Raw genomic sequence first — 21,972 nt, forward strand, 5'->3', positions numbered from 1 at the left:
CGAGCTCCGATCGCCAGCATATGAGGATAAACTAATAACCGACACGTCACCTCGCGCACACCGCTCGCAGAGGTTGTGTTCGTCCGCCACGCGCGCGTCGAAAATGCAACAGGAGAGAAGAGGAAGACGGATGACGCACGACCGTCGCGGAAAACTGTGAAATTTGGGGCAACTGTTTGCTGTTTTGTCAAGTCAGCGGCGTCTTTAAGGTGTCTCAAAGAGCTGTTAAGCATGTCTAAGATGCCGGCCAAGAAGAAGAGCTGCTTTCAGATCACGAGTGTGACTCAGGCTCAAGTCGCGGCGAACAGCGTGACCGACGACACTGAGAGCCTGGATGACCCGGATGAGTCCCGGACTGAGGACGTGTCCTCCGAGATCTTTGACACGGGCAGGAATGAGGTATGCGACAGGAGCTCCTCAGAGGAGATTCTGAATAATGTGGGGGACTCAGAGGGCCAGACCCCCCAGAACGGCGGGTTTGTCCCGCGAAACCCCAGTCAGGCCTCTGGGACTCAAACAGTCACTAGTTCAACAAGCGCCACGACTATAACCAGCTGCAGCTCTCGCTTCAGGGTCATTAAGCTTGACCACGGCACCGGAGAGCCCTTCAGGAGGGGCCGGTGGACCTGTATGGAGTTTTACGAAAAAGACCCCGAGGGCTCTGTGATGAGCAGGACTGTGGATAGTATAAGACACACCAATGTGATTGAGCCCGGAGTGGATAGAGACAGCGGCCTCGGGGCCACCGTCGGCTCCATAATGGCTCCTGATGTAAATTCAGACGGGTCGTGTTTCCATCATAATCTAGAACAGCACGGCTTCAGCGTGGCCCTGGGGTCCGGGTCACCGGAGTCCTTTAGTAATAAGCCAGTGCCTCCGTCAGCTCAGCACGAGGGAGGACACCCGGGTGCCCACCTTCAGAAATCTCCCAGCATCCCTCCGTCTCCTCAAGTGCAGCCGCTGCTTTATCAACCCCAGCCTATTACCCACCAACTGCAAAGCCAGCCGGCTCTGGTATCAACCAGTCAGCCTGATTTCGGCCAGCGCAGCCTGCCCATCACAGTCACCCAGACTCTCCCTGGGGTGAGCCTTTCTTCCGGACATGTCCTCAGTCAGGGGTCGTCCCCTCATCCGACGCCAGCCACAGGAGGTGTGCAGGTTCTGGGTACATTAGAAATGTCTGGAGTCCCTGGAGGTGTTCCCTTAGGGAGCGCACCGCTGTCGCCTGTCCCGAATCTGGCGGTGGGGCTGTTGAGCAGTGGTGCCACGATGCCCTCCATTCAGCATCAGCAGCAAATGCTGGCCCAATACCAGGCCTCAGGAGTAATGCACGGTTTATCGACTGCTCTGCAAAGCACTCAGAGCTTTCCCGGAGCACCAGTGACGCTCGCAGTAGGGTCACCCAATGCCTCCGCACACAGCCAGGCTTCCCAGGCTCCCCACAATGGGACAGCAGCAGGAATGGGCCCCAGTGTCTTCAGCCAGATGGATGAGAGTCAGAGGATGTCTGGTGCGTCTGCGCAGGTTCACAGTAAAGACATGATGAAGCCCTTAATCACAGAAGGCCTGCAGTTGCACAGTCCGGCTGTCAACACTTTTTTCGGGATACCCATTCCCATTGATGGGGAGGACGACAGGTGAGGTGCCACTGGTGATCTGAATGATTGCGGGGTCTTCACTCTCATGCAGGGTTCCCACAGTCATAGAAAACTCGTTGGAATGATTATATAGTGGATTTCATTAACTAGAATTTGTTCTGTGCAATCTCTATTGAAAGAATTAATATATAAAACTTTAACCATTGATCATGGAATTCGGTCAAAAGGTGTGGGAACCCTAATCTTCTTTTGTCTTGATTTAGTTTAGCTCTAGATGATGTATTTTTTTTTAAAAGCAATACACACAGGTAAGATTGTTTGATATTAATTGGAATATTTTTTTTTAATGGGCAAAGTGAAATGTCAACAAATGTAGATGAACAAAAATGTAGCATGCATTTTGAATGATATTCAGCAGCATAAGAGTCATTTGCTGCTTCATCTTGGTAATTTTCCATGCGGTGTTCGTAGCATTAATGTGCAGATCTCTGTGTGTGCCTGCTGTGGTTGTTTTGTGAGGAATGCAGTAACATGATGATTGATGTTTGGTTGTTCTCATGACAGTTGTGACATTTCTTGCTGTTTCACTACCAGTCAAAAGTTTGGACACACCCACTCCTTTCTTTATGGATATACATATACATCTTTTTTTTTTTTTTTGCATGATTTGTATAACTAAAGTAATTTAAAACAATTGAATTATGTGAGGTGCTTAATACACAGAAATGTTGAAGCAACCTCATATAATCTGGTTTCCAGCTCTGGGCTGCGTTTCTGGATAATGATTGGTCTTAGCGCTTAAGAGCGTTTTCTACGAGTCATTTTATGAACGTTCGTTATTGTTTCACACGTGCATTTCCCAAAAATGCACTTAACACCATCGCATGAAGCTGTGCTTTAAGTGCTACTTAGGAGTCACTTTCCATCTGTCAAGTGCTGAAATGTTAATTTATAGAATGACTCGTAATTGCAGTATACGCTGATTTATTTAACTGTTAACCTAATGCTACGTTCCAGAGAGCTGTTATAATTTTATTATATAATATTTATTATATAATTATTATTTTTTTTCAAATACAGCTATTCAAGTCATTTGGTGAATTTGTTATTTATATATATTTTTTTCATATTGCAATATATATCGCAGAAAGACAGTGTCATGCAGCCCTAGCTTAAGATTCTTTTGGGAAACGCAGCGCTGTTCATTATTTTTAGCCATCTTCATGAGTTGCATCCTGCTATTGAAAAAAGATTAAATAGACAAATATGAATCTAAGAACAAATTTAATGACCTTTTGACTGGTCATATCTTCTGATGTTCTTATCAAGTTGTTTACATTTCCACCAAAGTTTAATAGTGATGTTGGATTTTTATTTGTTGGTAATGAAGTTGGAAAATTTGGTTGGAAATTTAGCTTAATATATACACTACTGTTCAAAAGTTTGTGGTCCGTAAAAGGCTGCATTTATTTGATCAAAATACAGTAAACTGCAATATTGTGAAATATTATTACAATTTAAAATAACTGCTTTCTATTTGAATATATTTGACCATTTTCAGCATCATTCCTCCAGTCGTCAGTGTCACATGATCCTCCAGAAGTCATTCTAAAATGCTGATTTGCAGCATTTTTTATTTTTATCAATGGTGAAAACCATTGTGCTGTCAGAATTAGAAAATGAAAAGAGCCATTATGTGAAACATTTTAACATTGTAAATGTATGTCACTTCTGATAAATGTAATAATGCATACTTGCTGATTTTTTTTTTTTTTTAAATTTATTTAAAGAAAAATGCATATAAAAAGTACAAATATTGCTGACCCCAAATTGTTGAAAAGTGTATAAGACAAGTTGTTTTCAAAGTGACGTGAGGTTGCATTTTGATAAGATATGGTTACTGTACTACTATGACAATCTGTCAGAGCCCTAAAAACAAACATTCAAACAAAAATGTTTCTTGTTTGTTTCCGGATGTCACAAGCATGACAGAAATGGCAGTGACTATAAAATGCTTTCTCAATTGAAAAGCGACAGTGCATATCTGGTGACACAGTTTCAGTTGAGAAGTGTCACTGCTCGTCTTCCTCTTAGATGCTCGACTTTCGGTTCCAGCGTTGCAAGTTGTACACAATATATCATCTTGTTGGCATACTCAAGAGGAAATGGTGAACTGTCAAGAGTTTGAGATGACTCTGTGGCTTTAACTAACTTGGTGCTAGTCTGAAAAAAAGTAGATTGAGCAGGCAGTGGTCGTAAATGCAAGAGCTGGATCTCAGTGCAATTCCGCCTACGTGCCATTCTCAATCGCCCGCCCGGGCTAAAGACGCTTGTCTCTGGTGACACCTTTTGTAGCTGATATGCTGGGGGGCCTGTGATAGTGAAGGCCTATCATGTAGCGAACAGTAGTCCTTCCCCTATCTTTCACTTCTAGAGATAAGGTTGCTTCACTACATGGTTAAAAACATTTATTCTTTTCTTTCTTGATTGCTCTTTTAAAAGACACAGACAGTCATCACACCCTGTTTATGACTCTCTAAAGACATGTTTTTCTCATTATGCATCTTCTTTATGTCTAGGGGCATGAGTGTCCTTGATCATCTGACAGGCGGTTGTTCAGATAACATGAGTGATTTCCTCAAGAAGATGGCACTCCTGTTCAGGAATGACTGAAATATGCCATGCATCTGTCTTTGTTCCCCATCTAGCATCATGAAAGTCTTTAAAATTGTATATTTAGCAGCCACTGTTTCTTTTGTTGTACAGTGCTGTAGGGCTGCATGATAAATTGCATGCGATTAATTTAATTTGTATCTTGTCGGTAAAGCCGGTTCTGTAATCAGTGGTAAATCAATATCAGCAGCGCGCTTTCACATAGAGCAGCATTTACTACACAGAGCCGTTGTTCACTGACAAGCTGCGCAAAATATGATTCGTGGTTTTGTGCAGCTTGTCAGTGAACGACGGCTCTCTAGATTTGTATATTTGGTTTGGAACACGTCGCGGATGTTTTGGTTCACACCTGAAATATTTAATCAGTGCAAATGTAGTTTAATGTTTCTAGCACATTTTTTTCACATTAGTTTTTTGGGGATATAATATATTTTTTGTAATAATTAAAATAAGGTGTATAAGTTTAAACAACATTGTTTTTTTTGTTTTTTTACCAAAATCAAATGTAAACCAAACTAAAAATTACACTACTGCTCAAATGTTTGTGGTCAATAATAATAATAATAATTATAATAATAATAATAATAATAAAAAACATTTATCCAGCAAGAAAACGTTAAATTGATCAAAAGAAGATTTTTTTAAAATACGTTTTCTTTTCATCAAAGATTTCTGAAAGGAATGTTTCCCCCAAAATATTAACATTGATAATAATAAGAAATGTTTCTTTAGCACTAAATATTAGACTGATTTCTGAAGATCATGTGACAATGAAGACTGGAGTAATGATGCTGAAAATTCAGCTTTGGATCACAAGAATATATATTTTTTAAATATATTAAAATAAAAAGTTACTTTAAATTGTAATAATATATATTTTTTTACAACATTACTGTTTTTACTGTATATTTTTTTATCAAATAAATGTGGCCGTGGTAAACAGAAGAGACTTTACTCAAAAACATTAAACACTCATACTGACCTCAAACTTGAATGGTAATATCAAGTATTTCCATTGTGACATGACAACTTCATTAAAGTTAAATGCATTTATTGCTACCAATTCTCATTGCAGTTGTATGCATTTGGCCCAATGCAGTAAATTACTGTAATTACTGTTTCCCTCTTTAAAAAAATAAAAACAACAAAAAAAATTACTGTGATTTGGTGATGAGAAAGCAAGGGGGTAAATGTGCTTAATTTCAATTAAAATGTCACAAAGCAAATTAGAAAATAATTTTTTTTTGTTTCTTTTGATTTGGTTTGTGTGAAATCTGACATAGACCTGTTGTTTGAAATCCACCCAATTAGCTCAACCAACAAAACACTGATTGCATCACGCAGTCATTCACAACACAGACCAGGTCCAAGTCCTGTGGCGTAACAGTTCATAATTACTTCGTCCCATATGTGATGTTTTTTGACATTGTAAGTCTTAGGATTATGAGTCTTAACATCTGAAAGTGTTTTTGATGAATTAGCTCATTGTGCAAGTTGAGATCAGATTGTGCCCCATCTGCTGGTTAGTTTCGGTTTTTGCCTTTTCAGAGAATGATGGTGTATGTTGGCATATAACATCCCCTGACAGATCTCCAGTTATGTAAGCCTGACCAATAGATGACAACGATTAGCTTTAAAAGGTTAAAGCCTTAAGCTGACATTATCTTCAGCTTTCAGGAATAGCGTAGTTTTGTTTCTTGATTTAAAACAATTGTTTTGCAGTGAAGTGTCATACATTTGATGCATGCGTCTCAATCTCTCAACAGCAGCACAAGTCACAGTGTACCTTCTCACCCAATCTGTCCATCTTTCTCTGTCTCTCTCTCTAATGCCTCTCATACCTGACAGCGTCTTTGTATCTGGCAGGCATTCACTCTTTCTTTTAAAACACGCTTCTCTCAGCACCTGAAGCAGTACATGAGCTGTCAAACTCTTCAGTACACACTTTTCTGGTACTTCCTGTGGGGGAACTTCTGTAGGCCTTCGCTCACGTAGACTCTTGTGTTGTCATGATCTTTCCGATCTCACTTTTGTGTTAAGAATAAAAGCTGCTGCTTTCGTGTTGTGTAAGCTGCAGTCATCACACTACATTAAGCACAGAACTAATTTGAAGTGCACAAATTGTCGAAAAAGAGTCGCTAAGCTGACATCACAATACTCAAAGCTTAAAAAAATACACCGTGCATACAAATGGAGTACATTTTATACTTTTTGTTGGAATGGATCAATACCACGTTTTTTTCCCCATCCCATACTGATATATAATCCTGAGTTCTATGTAAACTTCTTGATGACTGGGGCTTCCCCTCACCACTCTCTGCTCTCAGAACTGCTTTTCTAGTTTTAATAATCCGTTTATTTGTAATGAATGCACTAAAGCTATTTTTATATTTGATTAGTCTGTTTGTTTTCTTGCTTCTGTTTAGATGTAAGATGAAAAAAAGTAATTCACAATTTATATTTTTTCTCCTATATTTGTTCTATTGTTGACTTGCATATTTTTTCTAATCTTTAATAACAAAGGTAAAATAAAAATAGCTTTATTGTGATTATTAATAAAGCAGTTCTTATTAAGAAAAGCAGTGGAGGAGATGCAAAGTTGCTTGGTGAATATGCTTTGGGATCTTTAATCTTTAACTGTACTCTTTTAAGCTGACTTTGCTGACACTAATGGTGTAGCTCAGTCATTTTTTGGTTGATTCCAACAAATCATAGATCATTTTGTAAACTACTGTTTGTAAATCTGCTTATTGCGACTCATTTTGCCAGCACAGGTCTCACACACATTTAGTTTGGAGATTTTGTTGGGGAGTTCCTGAAAATCCTGAGTTGCACCTGAAATGTTAGGGAATTTTTACTCTAAGATTTTTATTTGTTTGACTGTGAATGATTTTTTATTTTATTTTATTTTTTTTGCTGAATGATCTGGAAAAATTTGGGTGTTCATACTTTTGATTTCCTTTAACAAGAACCATCTCAAACCTCTTTTGTTAACCATTTCACAAATTTTGAGTTTTGGTAAGATGCATTCCCTTTGTTTTTGACCAATTGAATGACTATAAAAATAATAATTAATAATTGTTGTGTTTTTTATTTATATACATAATAAATACACAGAGCACACTTCCATATATTATGTAAACAAACTTATTTTGGATGTGATTAATCGCAATTAATCCTCTGACAGCACTAAATACGAATATTAAGCAAATATTTAGCAATGAAAACAATTTTGTTACTGTAAAATTAAAGTTATATTATTTATGACTTAATTTCTTCATTTAAAAAAAATAATTGTATAATTTTGGTGGGCTGTCGTCAAATCCCATTTTCAGATTGAAGCCCATGATATCAGTGTTTCACAGGGGCTCGAATCACAGTAAAAGAAGCAAGTCTTGAAGTGCATGTGTGTAAAGCACATATTCATTTCATTAAATCACAGCCTGTACAATTTTACAATTGCATTAAGCCATATTGCATATTTCAAAATATCGTGCGGCCCTGTTTAACATTAACAACAACGACACGCACAGTATAAGATGTGTTTCTGATTCGGTCTGATGAGACCCTATCTTACGAAGAAAGATTTGTATCAGACAGACACTGGTTATCGGATTGGCACATCCTTCACTTTTCAATGTTATATGAGTTGTATTTATAATGACATAACTTTGCATACATGTAAAAGCAGAAAGTACGTTGTGCTTTAGATTGCATTATAATTTATAAATAAGGTGTTAAACAGTCTTTTTGTTGGAACCGTCCCTTTAGCAATGTTGGAAGGAATTTTAAAATGACTTGTTTTGGTTGCTTGCATACTACCTTATCTTTATTCTACTTTAAACCTTGTTCTTATAACAAATCCATTTGCTTTGATCCACTTCAGAGTTAAAAATATGACCTTAGTGATAAAGCAGTAATATTTCCTGGAAGCCCACTATTATGGTTACCCTAACCTGGTTACCTTATTTTGATGGTATGTTTTTCATTGGCTCGTGGTTTTACAATCCGATCCAGCTAGCTCATGTGTAACATCATATATACGTTTGGAATCTGCAGAAAACACGTATTTGTCTCAAGTAGCTGTAGAAGCTGTCGAGTGCTTTCTAAAGCAATAATTCTGAAGTTTATTGGATCCAGATATAATCTGCCGTCCCTGTGAGGTTACATGCACGCTGAGAAGTAAAAGAGCTCTTTGGAGGCGTGTGGTTGTGGGGTCTCGGCCTCACCGCAGAGCAGAGCAGCAGGAAAAGCTGTTTGCTCAGAGTCCACACATGCGGTAAATCTACTGTCCCCTCCCATTCCTATATAGAGAGGAGAGGAGGGTCTCCTCTTGCCTCCCATCCCCATATAGTACATTCTGTCCTTTTCCTTTAAGGAAAGGTCCTGGTATTTGGGGGAGATGAAGGTAATCGCCTACTCCATTGAGACTTTATAACAAAAGCTTGAGTGATTTTTCAGCTTTTTGCAACTGACCAATATTTATTTAGATGCTTGGGGTCATAATTCATATCTTTAAATGTCAGTGAGGTTTTTTGAAATTAGAATACATGTTTTGTTTGACTATGACTGGGTTATATACATAAAAATGATCTGAATCTCTGTGCTTTTCAGTATTTTGATTGTTCTAAAATAGCTTTAATAGAGCAATATTGCACGTTTTTGCCAAATGTATACTGTGAAAATTCAAGTAAAAGAGAATTTAAAAATATAAAGCATTGTTCTAAGAGTGTTTTTATTTTATAAATTAATACTTTAATCAAGAATGCAATAATTTTTTTCAAAGTGACAGTGAAGATGTATAGAATGTATACTTGTTTTTTTACTTAAAATATGTGACCCTGGAGCACAAAACCAGTCTCAAGTAGCACAGGAATGTTTGTAGCAACAGTGAAAAATACATTGAATGGGTCAAATTTAAAGATTTTTCTTTTAACCCAAAAATCATTAGGATATTAAGTAAAGATCATGTTCCATGAAGATATTTTTTACATTTCCTACTGTAAACGTATAAAAACCTATTGTTTGATTAGTAATATGAATTAAGAACTTCATTTGGACAACTTTTAAAGGCAATTTTCTCAATATTTAGATTTGTTTCTTTTTTTGCACCCTCAGATTCCAGTTTTTCAAATAGTTGTATACATCAGTGGAAAGACTTTTTTTTTTCAGCTTTCAGATGATGTATAAATCAAAATTTTGAAAAATTGACTCTTATCACTATCTATCTAAATCTATGAATAATCTGATTCTGGCATGGTCATGAAACTTAATGGTCACAAAAGCGAATTGAAAACATAATAATAATCATGCCCTTGCCTAATTTGCATCAGCAAAAACATTGCAAATATATATAGTGGATATCTTTATATATTGCCTGGTTTACCTAAACAGTTTTTTGTTGTTGTTGTTTTAAACACTACAGACTAAGCAGACTACAAAAAACACGCCTCTGATTTCCTCTTTGGCCTCTACTTTTCGTTTCTCACGTAACCTTTTCTGTTTCTCTCTTTCTGCTGGAGGAAGTGCAGGAATCCCTCCACAGCTTTCTTCCAAGCCTTCCAGTCTGCCAGTAGGCTGAAGGACTCAAAGATGACCTGTGATAGGTACAGTAACGGGACGGCCCTGGTGTGAAGGCAAATGAGGGTTGAAGTGTGCTGCATGGGCCAGGCATGGCTTGAGGCTTAAACGGTGCTTTTTGCAGTGGTGCTCAGCGCAAACATAACACGGTGCTCAAACGCAGATTGCAATATTGATAAATGTGGGCTAAAATGTGATATTGAACCATGTTTCAAAAACATTGCTTTTTTACTAACGCAATTAATAAACTGAGTGTTGGGCTGCAAGGCTTTTATACAGCAGAGTGCCACAGTGTCCAGTCAACCCACTTTGCTCCAGAAGTATTTTATGCTTGTGTTACACTTCATTTTACAGTTTGTGTTCTTGCAGTGTACTTATCCAGGAACTACTGGTAACTACATGGGTTAAAGCTAGGTTCAGAGTAAGTACCTACAGTAGTTATTACCCAGTTGTTGTAATTGCTATAATAATAGTACATTGAATGTACATGCAGAACAGGACTGTAAAATAAAGTGCTACTGATCTAAAGGCACAATATGTACGTTTTCGCCACTAGAAGTGGCATTTTCAAAACAATAACATGGGCAAAGCTAGATGAAGCTATAAAGAAAAGAGAAACGATTGGAGAGTTCACGGATGAAGTAATGAATTGCTTTTTTTATCACCTGTACCTTCCATCTGAAATCTCAACTGGTAATGACTCATCTGAACACCTCTGATTGGCCATTGGCATTCATAAACTCAACAGACTTGTGAGTGGTTCATAATGCGCAACACTGTTAAAACGCGTAAAATTAGGGATTTAGTTTGTGTACAGCAGCATTTTTTGTTGTTGTTTTTATTAGGGAAAACCAAGGATCGTGCAGATATTATGCTATTAATTGCGACAAATATTAGGGAGTAACAGGGATGAGTCATTATTTAACATGGGAATTTCTCTTGATTTACAAATCCTTGGGCACTTTTGGGACAATGTAAGTACACAACTGCTTGAAGTATATCACACTGTGCAAGTGGCGTTTGGATATTTTATGACAAAAATTTTATATATTGTGTAAGTCTGTGTGGAAGCGTTTTAGGTTATGAGCAAAACCAGAGACCTAACAATATTATAAACTGATTTGATGGTTCGGTACATATCTCAGGTTTAAGTTCAAGGTTCAATATGGTTGGAAAATTTAAAAATGAATTGAAACGAAAATTTGCCTATAAATTACTTACCCTCAAGTCATCCTAGGTGTATGACTTTTTTTCTTGCAGACGAATCCAGTCGGAGTTACATTAAAAACTGTCTTTGATCTTTCAAGCCGTTACATGGCACTCAGCGGGTGTTGCATGCATCAGTCCAAAAGAAGTTAAATAAAAGGCACCCATCCATTAAAAACAAAGTGTCTAACACGGCTCTGGGGGGTGAACAAAGTCCCCCTGTAGCGAATCGATGCGTTTTTGTAAGAAAAATATCCATATTCAAAATGTAATAATCACTATAATCTAGCATGCGCTCACTGTTGTAAACAGAAGTAGCTCTAAGCTGATGAAGTATGAGGTCAGCGCTGTGCATGTGTCGGTGAGTCTCGTGAAAACCAACGTTTGTTTACAGGAGCAAAGGTAGCAAAGTTTCCTTTAGCAAAGGAAAACCAGTCTCCTCTTGGCTTATCAAAATCCTCCTTCTTTCCAAATCCTCATTTCGTACTTCCAATTAGTGACCGTTGTTTTGATTTCTCCGCTGCGCTTACACATTCGTCACTTCTGAGTGGCACATCACTGACCTCCATACGTCATCTGCCTGGAGCTGCTTCAGTGTACAACTGTGAGCGCAAGCTAGATTAAAGTGATTATTACATTTTAAATATGGTTATTTTTCTTTAAAACGCACATTGATTCGCTACAGAAGGACTTTGTTCACCCACCGGAGGCGTGTGAGTTTTTTTTATATGGTGGAAGGGCGCTTTTTAATTAACTTCTTTTGAACTGATGCATGCAACACCCACTGACTGCCATGAAACAGCTTGGAAGATCAAAGTCAATTTTTTAATATAATCTCAACTGGATTCTTCTGAAAGAAGAAAGTCATAAACACCTAGCATGACATGAGGGTGAGTAACTTATGGGTTAATTTTAATTTTTTGGTGAACTAACCCTTTAACAACTAAGCCCAAACTTAAATGTAATTACTATTTATTTTTAAATTTAATAATCAACAGCAGTATGAACTGAGGCATTTATACAGCGATCTGTCACACTCAATCCAAGAGCATCAAAACGGCATTTATTGCTTGTTTCCTGAAGAAAATAAATGGACAATTTGAAAGATTAAACTTTTTCTTATCAAAAGTAACACTATATAAAACTGTTTCCAACGAAGTTCTACATGAATACATGTACTGTTACACCCCTAATATATATATATATATATATAAATAAATATTCATGTTTGTGTGGCCTGAATCTGCAAGACAGCACTCAAGTTTTTGTCACTTTTGAACTTCTTGACCTTTATGAGACTTTGTAAACTCTTCAGTAGTTATGTATGCATGTGTACATGTGTATGCTTGTGTAAGTTAGCATTACAACAACTTGGAGAGCAATTTAGTCTCCCAAATTGTGTCAGTGTGTTTTTGTGCTAAATGCATTTCCTCTTACCTTTTATGGACCTTTTATGGTTGATGCTTATCTGCTTTTCCTGTGCAAGGAAATTGGAGAGAAAAGTACAAAATGTCTCTAAATCAGTGTCATCGTTTGCTGTCTTTAAAATAGCTGTTTTTCCAGTTGAATATGTTTTTAAATGTAATTTTTTCCTGTGATGGCGAAGCTGAAATTTCAGCGTCATTACTCCGTCATTACAGTCTTCAGTGTCACATGATCCTTCAGAAATCATACTAATATTCTGATTTGCTGCTCAAGGAACATTTATGATTATTATTAATGCTGAAAACAGTTGTGCTGCTTAATATATTTGTGGAAACCTTTCCATTTTTTTCAGGCTTTTTTGACTAGAGGTTCAAATGAACCACAAGTATTTACATACACTTTTGAACGTGTGTGTTTGTGTGCCACAACATAACATACGCAAAGGAAGTTTGGAGAAAGAATCCGCGAAAGAAACAGTGCTGTTTGTTTTTTCTTTAATGTGCAGGTTTTTTAACTTGTGCCAAATGGATATCATGTATTTGAAAGCAGCAGATCTTCTTAATAAGACTTTTTTTTTTTTTTTTTTTTGCAGTGCCTCTGGAGCAAGTGTGGTTGCCATTGATAATAAAATAGAACAAGCAATGGTAAGTTTTTCATTTTGTGCATTTATATACTTTTTATTTTATATATAAAATTTTTAAATTATAATTGTATAATATTTGTAAGTCACTTTGGGTAAAAGCGTCTGCTAAATGACTAAATGTAAATGTATACAAATTTATAATTTACAATCTGCTAAATATTGGAAAAATGTTCAAATGAAACATTTTTCATCAATTTGAACAATTTAAAAGCAATTTTTCACAAAATCTCTAATTTTCTGTTGTAGTACTCACAAATGTAGCAGAACTGATCTGGATCATGTTTGCATTTTCAATGGCCATAATTCTAACATTAAATTCAGGATGAGGTATGAAATAATGTTTTCAGAATCATTCATACCTCAGAGAATTGAACAAATCCTTACAATCTGGCTAAGCGGAAGATGGGAATTATGTATTTGTGGCAGTGTTTCTACCTTAAAAATGGCTGGCATCAGCAAAAAGATACATATTATCAGAAAAACATGACATGTTGGAGAAAAGCAGGTGCTGGGTTTAAAATCAGCATCCCAAAGTTAGTAAGAAACAAGTGCTGGATTTTATTCAGTAGCATCATGCACGACAATGTACACTATAAAATAAAGGTGCTTCACGATGCCATAGACAAACCTTCTTTTGTCTAAATGCTTCCATAAAGAACCTTCAGATTATAAAAAGAAAGAGATGGTTCTTTAGAGAAGTTTTGACTGAATGGTTCTTTGTGGAACCAACAATGGTTCTGTGAATATGCACCATTTTCTGAAATGTCATGTTTTGTCCCCGTTATGCAGGATTTAGTGAAAAGCCATCTGATGTACGCTGTGCGGGAGGAGGTGGAGGTGTTGAAGGAGCAGATCAAGGAGCTCTATGAGAGAAACTCTGTGCTGGAGCGAGAGAACGCAGTGCTCAAGTCTCTGGCCAACAACGAGCAGCTCTCACAGCTCCCCGTCCAGTCCAGCTCCATCGCTCCCGTCCCGGGCCAGCCCCAGCTTCAGATGGACTCCACCCAGAGCGCAGACCCCCCGCCGCCACAGACACAGCCCACCGTCACCTCCACCTGAAGCCTGTGCAGAAACCAGTCTCGTTCACTCGGACCACGCTCACCCCTCCCACCCAAGCTGGAGAAATTGTGAAGAGAGTTATTTTTTTAATAAAGAGAATCCAGCCATGAAAGAGGTGTATTTTTTAGCATAAGAAGCGAGAGTCTATTTTCAGAGCCACCGTACTTCGTGTGATTTCCATTCACCAGTCAATTCAATTGTACTGTCTGTTATTTATTATAGGGCTGCTATTTTCCGAGAGGAACAATGTCACAGAACCCTTCGATCCGACAGCGAGCGAGCGGCAGTCTTACAGTATCGATCATCAATGCAAGCGTAAACGGTGACCGAGTAGCAGTGGGTAGAGTGTAAACACTAACAGCGACGTTTCTCTGTGGATTTAAGAATGTGAACCTGGTGTGAATGTACATTTTGTATAGTGTAAAGATAAAAAGAGCGTAACAAGTTTGTACAGGTTTGTGATCTAAACTGAATCCTCAATGGTCTACCCTGATGAAGAAAGCTTGTAGGATGTTGGAAAAAGAAGTCCGTTGCCATATTCTCCTGCCCCCTACCCTGACGTCTGGTATGTTTTTGGGTCGGGATTGAAAAGAAAAAAGAAAACAAACTGTGAAGTTGTTCAGCCTACTTTGTAACCAAAGATTCAAAGCTGTGTATTGCATTTTTTTGTTAATGCACACTCTATGTAGGTTTTTTTTTTTTTTTCACAACCAACTTTTTTGTTGCTTTTAGGCATGTTCTGCATGATCTGTAAAAGTCAAACCACTTTCTTACCTCATTTGTATTGGGCACTTGTATTGTAAGTAGTGTGTGAATCGTGTCGGTGGGGGAAGGAGATATAGAGGCGATGGCGAGGAGATAAAACAGTTTAGTGTGTGTGAGACGCACTAGCCACAAAATGAAGTGAGCCATGTTTTGTTCATTTAAATGGTGTTTGAATTTCATATGCCAATAGTTTTGTTACATTGCAAATTTTAATGTATTTAAATAAATGCAATATTCAAATTACAAAACTGTGTGTATCTGTGTTTTCATCTGATCCAGCAACATAGTCAAACGCTAATAATAGATGCAAACGAGTAATATTTCACCTGTATTACACCATTTATTTGCATTGTAGTTTCCCCATTACCTACCTAAACGAACCACTATTAAGCTTCAAATGTCTTAAGTAACCAACAATACATTGTATTGGTCAAAACTAGCGATTTTTCTTTCATGCCAAAAGTCATAATCTCCAGATTTTTAAGTAGTTGTGTCTCAGACAAATATTGTCTGATCCTCCTAACAAACTATACATAAATGGATAGCTTGCTTATTTATTCAGCTTTCAGTTTCAAAATTGAGATCGCCCCTTAGGACTGGTTTTGTGGTCCAGGGTCACAACCAACAATTAATTATAAACGTTGCATGAATAAACCATGCAAAAATTGGTTTTAAGACTGGTACATACAAACAATGCATTTAAAGTTTCATCAATAGATATGAAGTTGTCATTAATTAGAATTTGGTTATCAAAAACGAGACCCGTTTCATATTGTTTTTTTAATTGAAATAATATAAAACATCTTTAAACAGTCTTTTTTTTTTTGCTCTACAAAAAGTTTCATACATCTGCTTTATGAAAAAAAAACAAGTCTAATGTTTAAAGTCATAGAGCTGCAACTTCTTTATGCATATAAAAAATAAATAAATATCAGGATGCCATCACATACCAAGGGCTGTTCAGGTGATGACAACATTAACGTAAACTCAGGGACAACAGTTAATTCTTGCTTTGTGAAGACAGAATGGCAGCTTTTTAGAAAAATAAACTAAAAAACAAATCAGTCTCTTCCTCCAGAGAACCGGCATATCCACTCTCTGACGAGTCTCCTCCATTAGGGCTAATCACTTCGAGTCATGAACAGCGTTAGTTCAGCGGTTAGCGTGTTCTGTCCTGTAGGATTGTAGTTGATCTCAGGAACAGGGTCTTAGAGTTCGACTCTAGGCCACAGTGACGAAGCGACCTCCTCTGCTGCTCTGCTGTGCTGCCACCACACGCTGGTCTTTCAGGAGCCGGAAACGCTCATTCAGGGTCACTCCAGTCTGATAGAGAAAAAAACAACTATGAAGATGGCCACCAGGTTCCCCACCGCCGAGGTAAATGTGTTTCTAACAGCTGATCTGGAACAGATTGGGTTTTGTTTCTTCAAAAACGGGAAAGCAAAACACAGACTGAAGTTCAATACTAGAAGAGTTCATATTTGAAGTGCATGTAGATTTAAATTAGTTTTTTGGATTAAAAAAATAAAATAAAAGTGATTCATGAAAATATTTTTTTTCTCTCCACCCTCAGATTTCTATCAAATGAAATCTTATTCATTCAGTTTTCGGATTATGCATCAATTTCAATTTCAAAAAAAGGACTCTTCTGACTGTTTTCATGGTCCAGGGCCACTACCTGTTTCCCAACACTGTTGATATCAAACTGCAGGGCGACTCCTTTAGGAGGTTTCCTCTCGGGCTCCTCTGGAGTCACAGGGTGCAGGGACCAGGACTGAGCCGGCCTGTGCGCAGCGAAACCAAACATTATTACTTCTGTGTTCCCAGACTCACATTCACAACATGCTGGAAAGGTCAAACCTGCCAAACTAACATGACAAGACGGAAACAAATGGATGGGAAATATGTGTGGCATCTTATCTGAGCATCTTTAAAAATACAAAACAAACACCAATCACAAATCCAAATATCTAAATGGCAACCATTGTGTGTCTTATGAAATGGTGCATCTGGTTCTAATCAAATGTAATCATACTCGGGCTGTGTTCTAACTGTGGGGTTGTCTATTGACACAGTGAGGATGCCACTGCTGTTTGTAGGAGTGCGCCACCTGGTGGAGAGGAGAGGACAAATCAGTAAGAGTTACAACAGGAACCAGCTTACTGGTGCATCTGCATTACTTTTCCAACATTTGGAAGTCTCTTCTGCTCACCAAGACTGCATTCATTTCATCAAAAATACAGTACAACAGTAATTCTGTGATATTTATATCAGAAAATATTTTAAAATCTATTCCTGTGATCAAAGCTGAATCTTAGTATTATTACTCCAGTCTTCAGTCATATTTTGTTTGAGGATTAATAAAGTATAAAAGAACACCATTTATTTGAACCGAAATCTTTTGTAACATTGTAAATGTCTTTAATGTCAGTTTGTATAAATTCAATGCAGTCCTGCCCAATAAAACTACTCTGTAAAATAAATAAATAATAATAAATCTTAATAGCCCCAGACTTTTGAACATGATGAAGTTTGACCCAGAAAAAGCAAAAAAATAAAAAAAAAAATTGAATAATGTTTACTTACGAGCGCGTTCTCTGTGTGAGTTGAGTAGACTTTGTCTTGTGAACTTGTGTATGAACCTATTAAAAAACATGAAACTATTAATAGACAGGAAGCCAAATCAGTGCTCTCATATTTTAATTGGCTTAACTTTAAATTCATATTGCTTCTAATAACAGTAGTCATTTAAATAGATTTTCATAGGAACACTGTCACTGAATGAAAACGTATATAAAACTGTTCTTGCTTTACTCTGGACTAACTTTTAACAAGACTTCGATTCAGTGAGTTTATTCAGCGAATGACTGATTTGAAATAAATAGCCTATGGTTTGAATATTGTTGTGATTCATTAAAACAATGGTTCCCAAGAGTGATACACAAACCAGTAACAGATTAATGCCAGTTCTAGGGACGAAAGGACCAGTTTCTTATTTAAACATCACACTTTTCACTGTAACAAGAGCCGATGTATAACACAATACTTGTGGCTTTGAACAGTCATGGTGTACACATTCATTAATATACCGTATTTTTCGGACTATAAGTCGCATTTATTTAGAACCAAGAACCAAAAGAAAACATTACCGTCTACAGCTGCGAGGGCCCTCTCGCGGCTGGAGACGTTAATGTTTTCTCTTGGTTCATTTCTCTTGGTTCATGTCAAATTAATTTTGATAAATAAGTCGCACCTGACTATAAGTCGCAGGACCAGCCAAACTATGAAAAAAAGTGTGACTTATAGTCCGGAAAATACGGTAAATACTACAGAGCAACCATATTCTTAAAAACTTTAACACACAACTTTAAAACACTTTAAGCATGCATGCTACCTACATTACACATTTAAGTGAAGCAAATGGCTCCTTAAATGTGAGGATTGTCACACGATCAGCACCCATGCATGCAGCTTTCTGCCCAGATTACCCCTACATGTGCTAGTGACAAGTTAACAGCTTCTGTGCTTTACACACATCTGTGTGTGAACTCTAGGCAGGAAGTTCATTCGCTTCTTACTTTGATTCCTCTTCTGAAGAGGAAGGTGGCCTGTCGTGCGTCTCTCTGCGTTTGCTGAGCAGTCGGAGTTTTCCTGTACAGAAAAGATGAACAGCAAAAGGCAATCATTTTCACACTGAAACAAGTTCGAAAAAATAAACAAATTAGTGCTGTCGAATGATTAATTGGATACAAAATAAGTTTATTTACATTACATATCTGTCTGTACTGTGTGCATTTATTGTGTGTGTATACACACACACACACACAGTATACATTTAGAAAATATTTCCATGTATAGATTTCTATTCTTTTAATTTATATTATATATAAATATATTTAATATATAAATGTAACATTTTTCTTAAATGTATACATGCATGGGGTGTATTTATATATATACACACACAATATATATGCACAGAGCACACACATATACCATGTAAACAAAAACTTTTATTTTGGATGCAGTTAATCACGATTAATCGTTTGACGGCACTAAAATAAATAAATCTTAATTTCCAATGGATAATAAGTCCCACCCTAATTTCTAAATGTAATTTTCCTGCTTCACTGAGTTACAAATCTTACATTGACATTTTGCCTGTAATATATTTGCTTCATGTATAAGTGTCTTTTTTTATTTTTAAGAAATAAATACTTTTAAGGATGGATTAAATTTATCAAAAGTGGCATTTATAATATTACAAAAGATTTATATTTCAAATAAATGCTGTACTTTTTAACTTTCTATTTATCAAAGATCTCTGGGGAAAAAAAGGATCACAGTTTCCTTTTAACTGAATTTTTTTATTTATTTTGTTACTATTATTATTTTAATGCATTTCAAGGTTGTATTTATTTTGAAATAATTTAACAACCCCAAACCTGAAAGGTATAATTCTGCCTGAAAAGATCCATCCTGGTCTCCTCTGACCATAAAATCTCATCTGAAAATGTAGTTCTTTTTGGCAAATGTATGCTTTCATGTGGACTTGAGTTGTGGCTTCTTCTGCACCACGTTTCTCATGTGCACATGCAACAACTCTTTAACTATAATCTTACCATTTTCTGTGAAGCCGAATAGGTCTGTAAGAAATCAAGCCCTGAGGTTTCTGAGAGTCCATCAGTCTGTTTGGTCTCCTCTGGATCTGCCGCTGGACAAATGGCTGAGATCTCTAAGAGAAGTGAACACACGTGTAAAAGTCACGCCTGAATCTGCTCAAACTCTGACCATGCACTAACTAACTCTCGAGTACATTACCTGGTTGACAGCTGCACTGTTTGGAGCAGGTCTGTTCTGGACGGGTCGGTTGAGTGGATTGATCCCTTTATACAGGACAGCATTTTTTCTCACAGCCAAACCAGTGATGACCCCCTGTCCACGACGCCTGGCCACTGTGGGAGGAAGCTTGCGGTTTCGAGTGAGGCGTTTGTTCACAACAGCTCCTACAGATGGCCAAAACAAAACCAGATGCAGAACATTGTCAGACATGGCTGATTTGCATACAATAATCAGAATCAGAATGAGCTTTATTGCCAGGTGTGTTAACACCTAAATCCAATAAAACGCTGAAAATATTCTAAAAACTGAATTTATTATTATATTGCAGCGGTTGTTAATTTTTTAAAAATGTTAAAACATGCTTAGAAAAAGCGGAAAAGACACTTGGGTTCAATAAAAAAATCATGTGACAATAAAAAGAAGCAAGCATCAAATCCTGACCTCTTCTAAATGGTACAGATTTCTTCCCTTGACCTTTGACCGGGACTCTGCGCTTCGTCCTCGGGGCCTGGAAGTGTTTCTGCTTCTTATTCAGCCGGATAATATCATCTGTTCAATATATTAATACAATACATTTGATCAAATCAAACACTACAGGTCACATCACACAGACTGCTGGTTTGCTCAACTTAAAAAAACAAAGACATTAGCCACTTCAAACTAAAAAAATTATTATGATAAATTAACTTTAATTCAATAAAACTGTCCTAAAATTTGCTTTAAATAAATAACACTCAGGAAATGCTGTCAATATATATCTTTAAACGCGTTTACCAATCAATAAAACACAATCAGTTAATTAGTTACGCGCACACACGGCTAGGGTTTATCTGTGTTATTACCTAAAGACATGTCAACCTTATCGAGTTCCTCTGTACTTCTACTACAAACCGTTTTATAACTAGATTTACTCATTCTGCAGTTCGCGCTGTGATAGAAATGAACACGCAAACAACACACTGACCAGGCGAGCAAGACAACACTAGCCGACTAACCAGCTTTCATTGAGCGCTCAACGGTCCTGCGCATGCGCTGAATTATACACTTTGCGCAGAGGCACTTGGGAAATGTAGTTTGATGAAAAAAAAAAAAAAACACACACACAAAAAACAAGTTGAACCATAGACTGTAAAAAAATATGGACGTAGTGTCTGTGACGTCACCCATAGACTCCTCAATAGCGGTTTTGAAGCGCAAAGTGTGCAGAGCAGGCCGTCGCCATCTTGGCAGCGCGTCACCGCGCGACTCTCCCGGATAATCGAAAATGGGCAAAAAGGCGGGAGCTGATTGCTGAAGCCACGCCCACCTAGCGCGACGGCATTGTCAGCAGCGGCAATCCACCTGTCACTCAAGTGACCACGCCCTTAATTATGCAGAATTTTAAGTCTTAATATAATTTAAACGGATGAGTTTTAAAAAAATTCATCCCCCTCACAGTTGTCATGAAGGGCAAAATTAGCAATATAGACCAAAATCATTTTTTGAACCAGGCTGTAAACATGTTTTTTTCTGCTTTAAAGTTGGGCATTTTAACATGGGGAGTCTATGGGATTGACTCCCTTTTGCAGCCAGCCTCAAGCGGCCAGTCAATGAATTGCAGTTTTTGTCACTTCCTTATTGCCCAGACAGCAAGCAGTTTCGGCCCAGAACCGGCCCACATCTGGCCCGCATCGATTTCACGCAGGCCAGATGTGGGCTGGATCCGGGCCAACACTATATTGCTGTCTGGGTGGCTTCACGAGAGAGAGCGCGAGGTTGCCGCTCGAGTTGAACACATCGCTGACAGAAGCTGCCAAGCTTTGTTAAAAACTGGAAGTTTGGAGCAGTTGTCCCTGACTTTAACCCCCTCAGGATCCCTCTCCAGTGGATTGAGTCAGTTAAGAGACTCCATCCCTCTGACATCCCTTTCATTCAGGTGTGTAGGTCATTATTATATGTCTTGTGCATGTGCTCAGTTCTTGCATGCCATGTGTTCGTGTACTGATTTGCTGTTCTGAGTCAAGGTTGATGCACATAACGTGGTGCCCTGCTGGGAATCGTCTGGGAAGCTGGAATATGGAGCCAGGACAATACGAGGCAAAATAACTAAACTTCTGCCAGAATTCCTCACAGAGATTTATCTTGTGGACACTCATCCAAACTCTGCCTCTCGTACAGTTAATGTTTGATCAAGGATTGCAC

General features: G+C 37.7%; 2 protein-coding genes across 4 annotated transcripts; one reads left to right on the forward strand and one right to left on the reverse strand.

Moving 5' to 3' along the window:
- On the forward strand, positions 1-15,197 carry LOC132096818 (TSC22 domain family protein 2-like). 3 transcript variants are annotated; one of them, XR_009422621.1, is made up of 5 exons: positions 1-1,637; positions 9,803-9,877; positions 13,075-13,126; positions 13,915-14,299; positions 14,407-15,197. XR_009422621.1 is itself a non-coding variant. In XM_059502444.1 (4 exons), the coding sequence occupies exons 1-4, from the start codon at positions 232-234 to the stop codon at positions 14,182-14,184; spliced, it is 1,803 nt and encodes a 600-aa protein (XP_059358427.1). In that variant the 5' UTR covers positions 1-231; the 3' UTR covers positions 14,185-15,197. The 3 variants fall into 3 exon arrangements, 2 of the variants coding, with proteins under 2 accessions (XP_059358427.1, XP_059358429.1); XM_059502444.1 differs by having other exon boundaries at positions 13,915-15,197; XM_059502446.1 differs by lacking the exon at positions 9,803-9,877 and having other exon boundaries at positions 13,915-15,197.
- Positions 15,198-16,133: 936 nt separating this feature from the next.
- On the reverse strand, positions 16,134-20,795 carry LOC132096931 (UAP56-interacting factor-like). The gene is made up of 8 exons (XM_059502616.1): positions 20,634-20,795; positions 20,233-20,340; positions 19,771-19,955; positions 18,528-18,734; positions 17,536-17,591; positions 16,985-17,059; positions 16,628-16,733; positions 16,134-16,272 (listed from the first exon to the last, which is right to left on the reverse strand). Exons 1-8 carry the CDS (start codon positions 20,704-20,706, stop codon positions 16,171-16,173), a joined length of 912 nt encoding a protein of 303 aa, XP_059358599.1. The 5' UTR covers positions 20,707-20,795; the 3' UTR covers positions 16,134-16,170.
- Between the last annotated feature and the right edge of the window lie 1,177 nt (positions 20,796-21,972).

The sequence above is a fragment of the Carassius carassius genome, chromosome 20 (genome assembly GCF_963082965.1).
Source record: "Carassius carassius chromosome 20, fCarCar2.1, whole genome shotgun sequence".
Taxonomy (NCBI): Eukaryota; Metazoa; Chordata; class Actinopteri; order Cypriniformes; family Cyprinidae; genus Carassius; species Carassius carassius.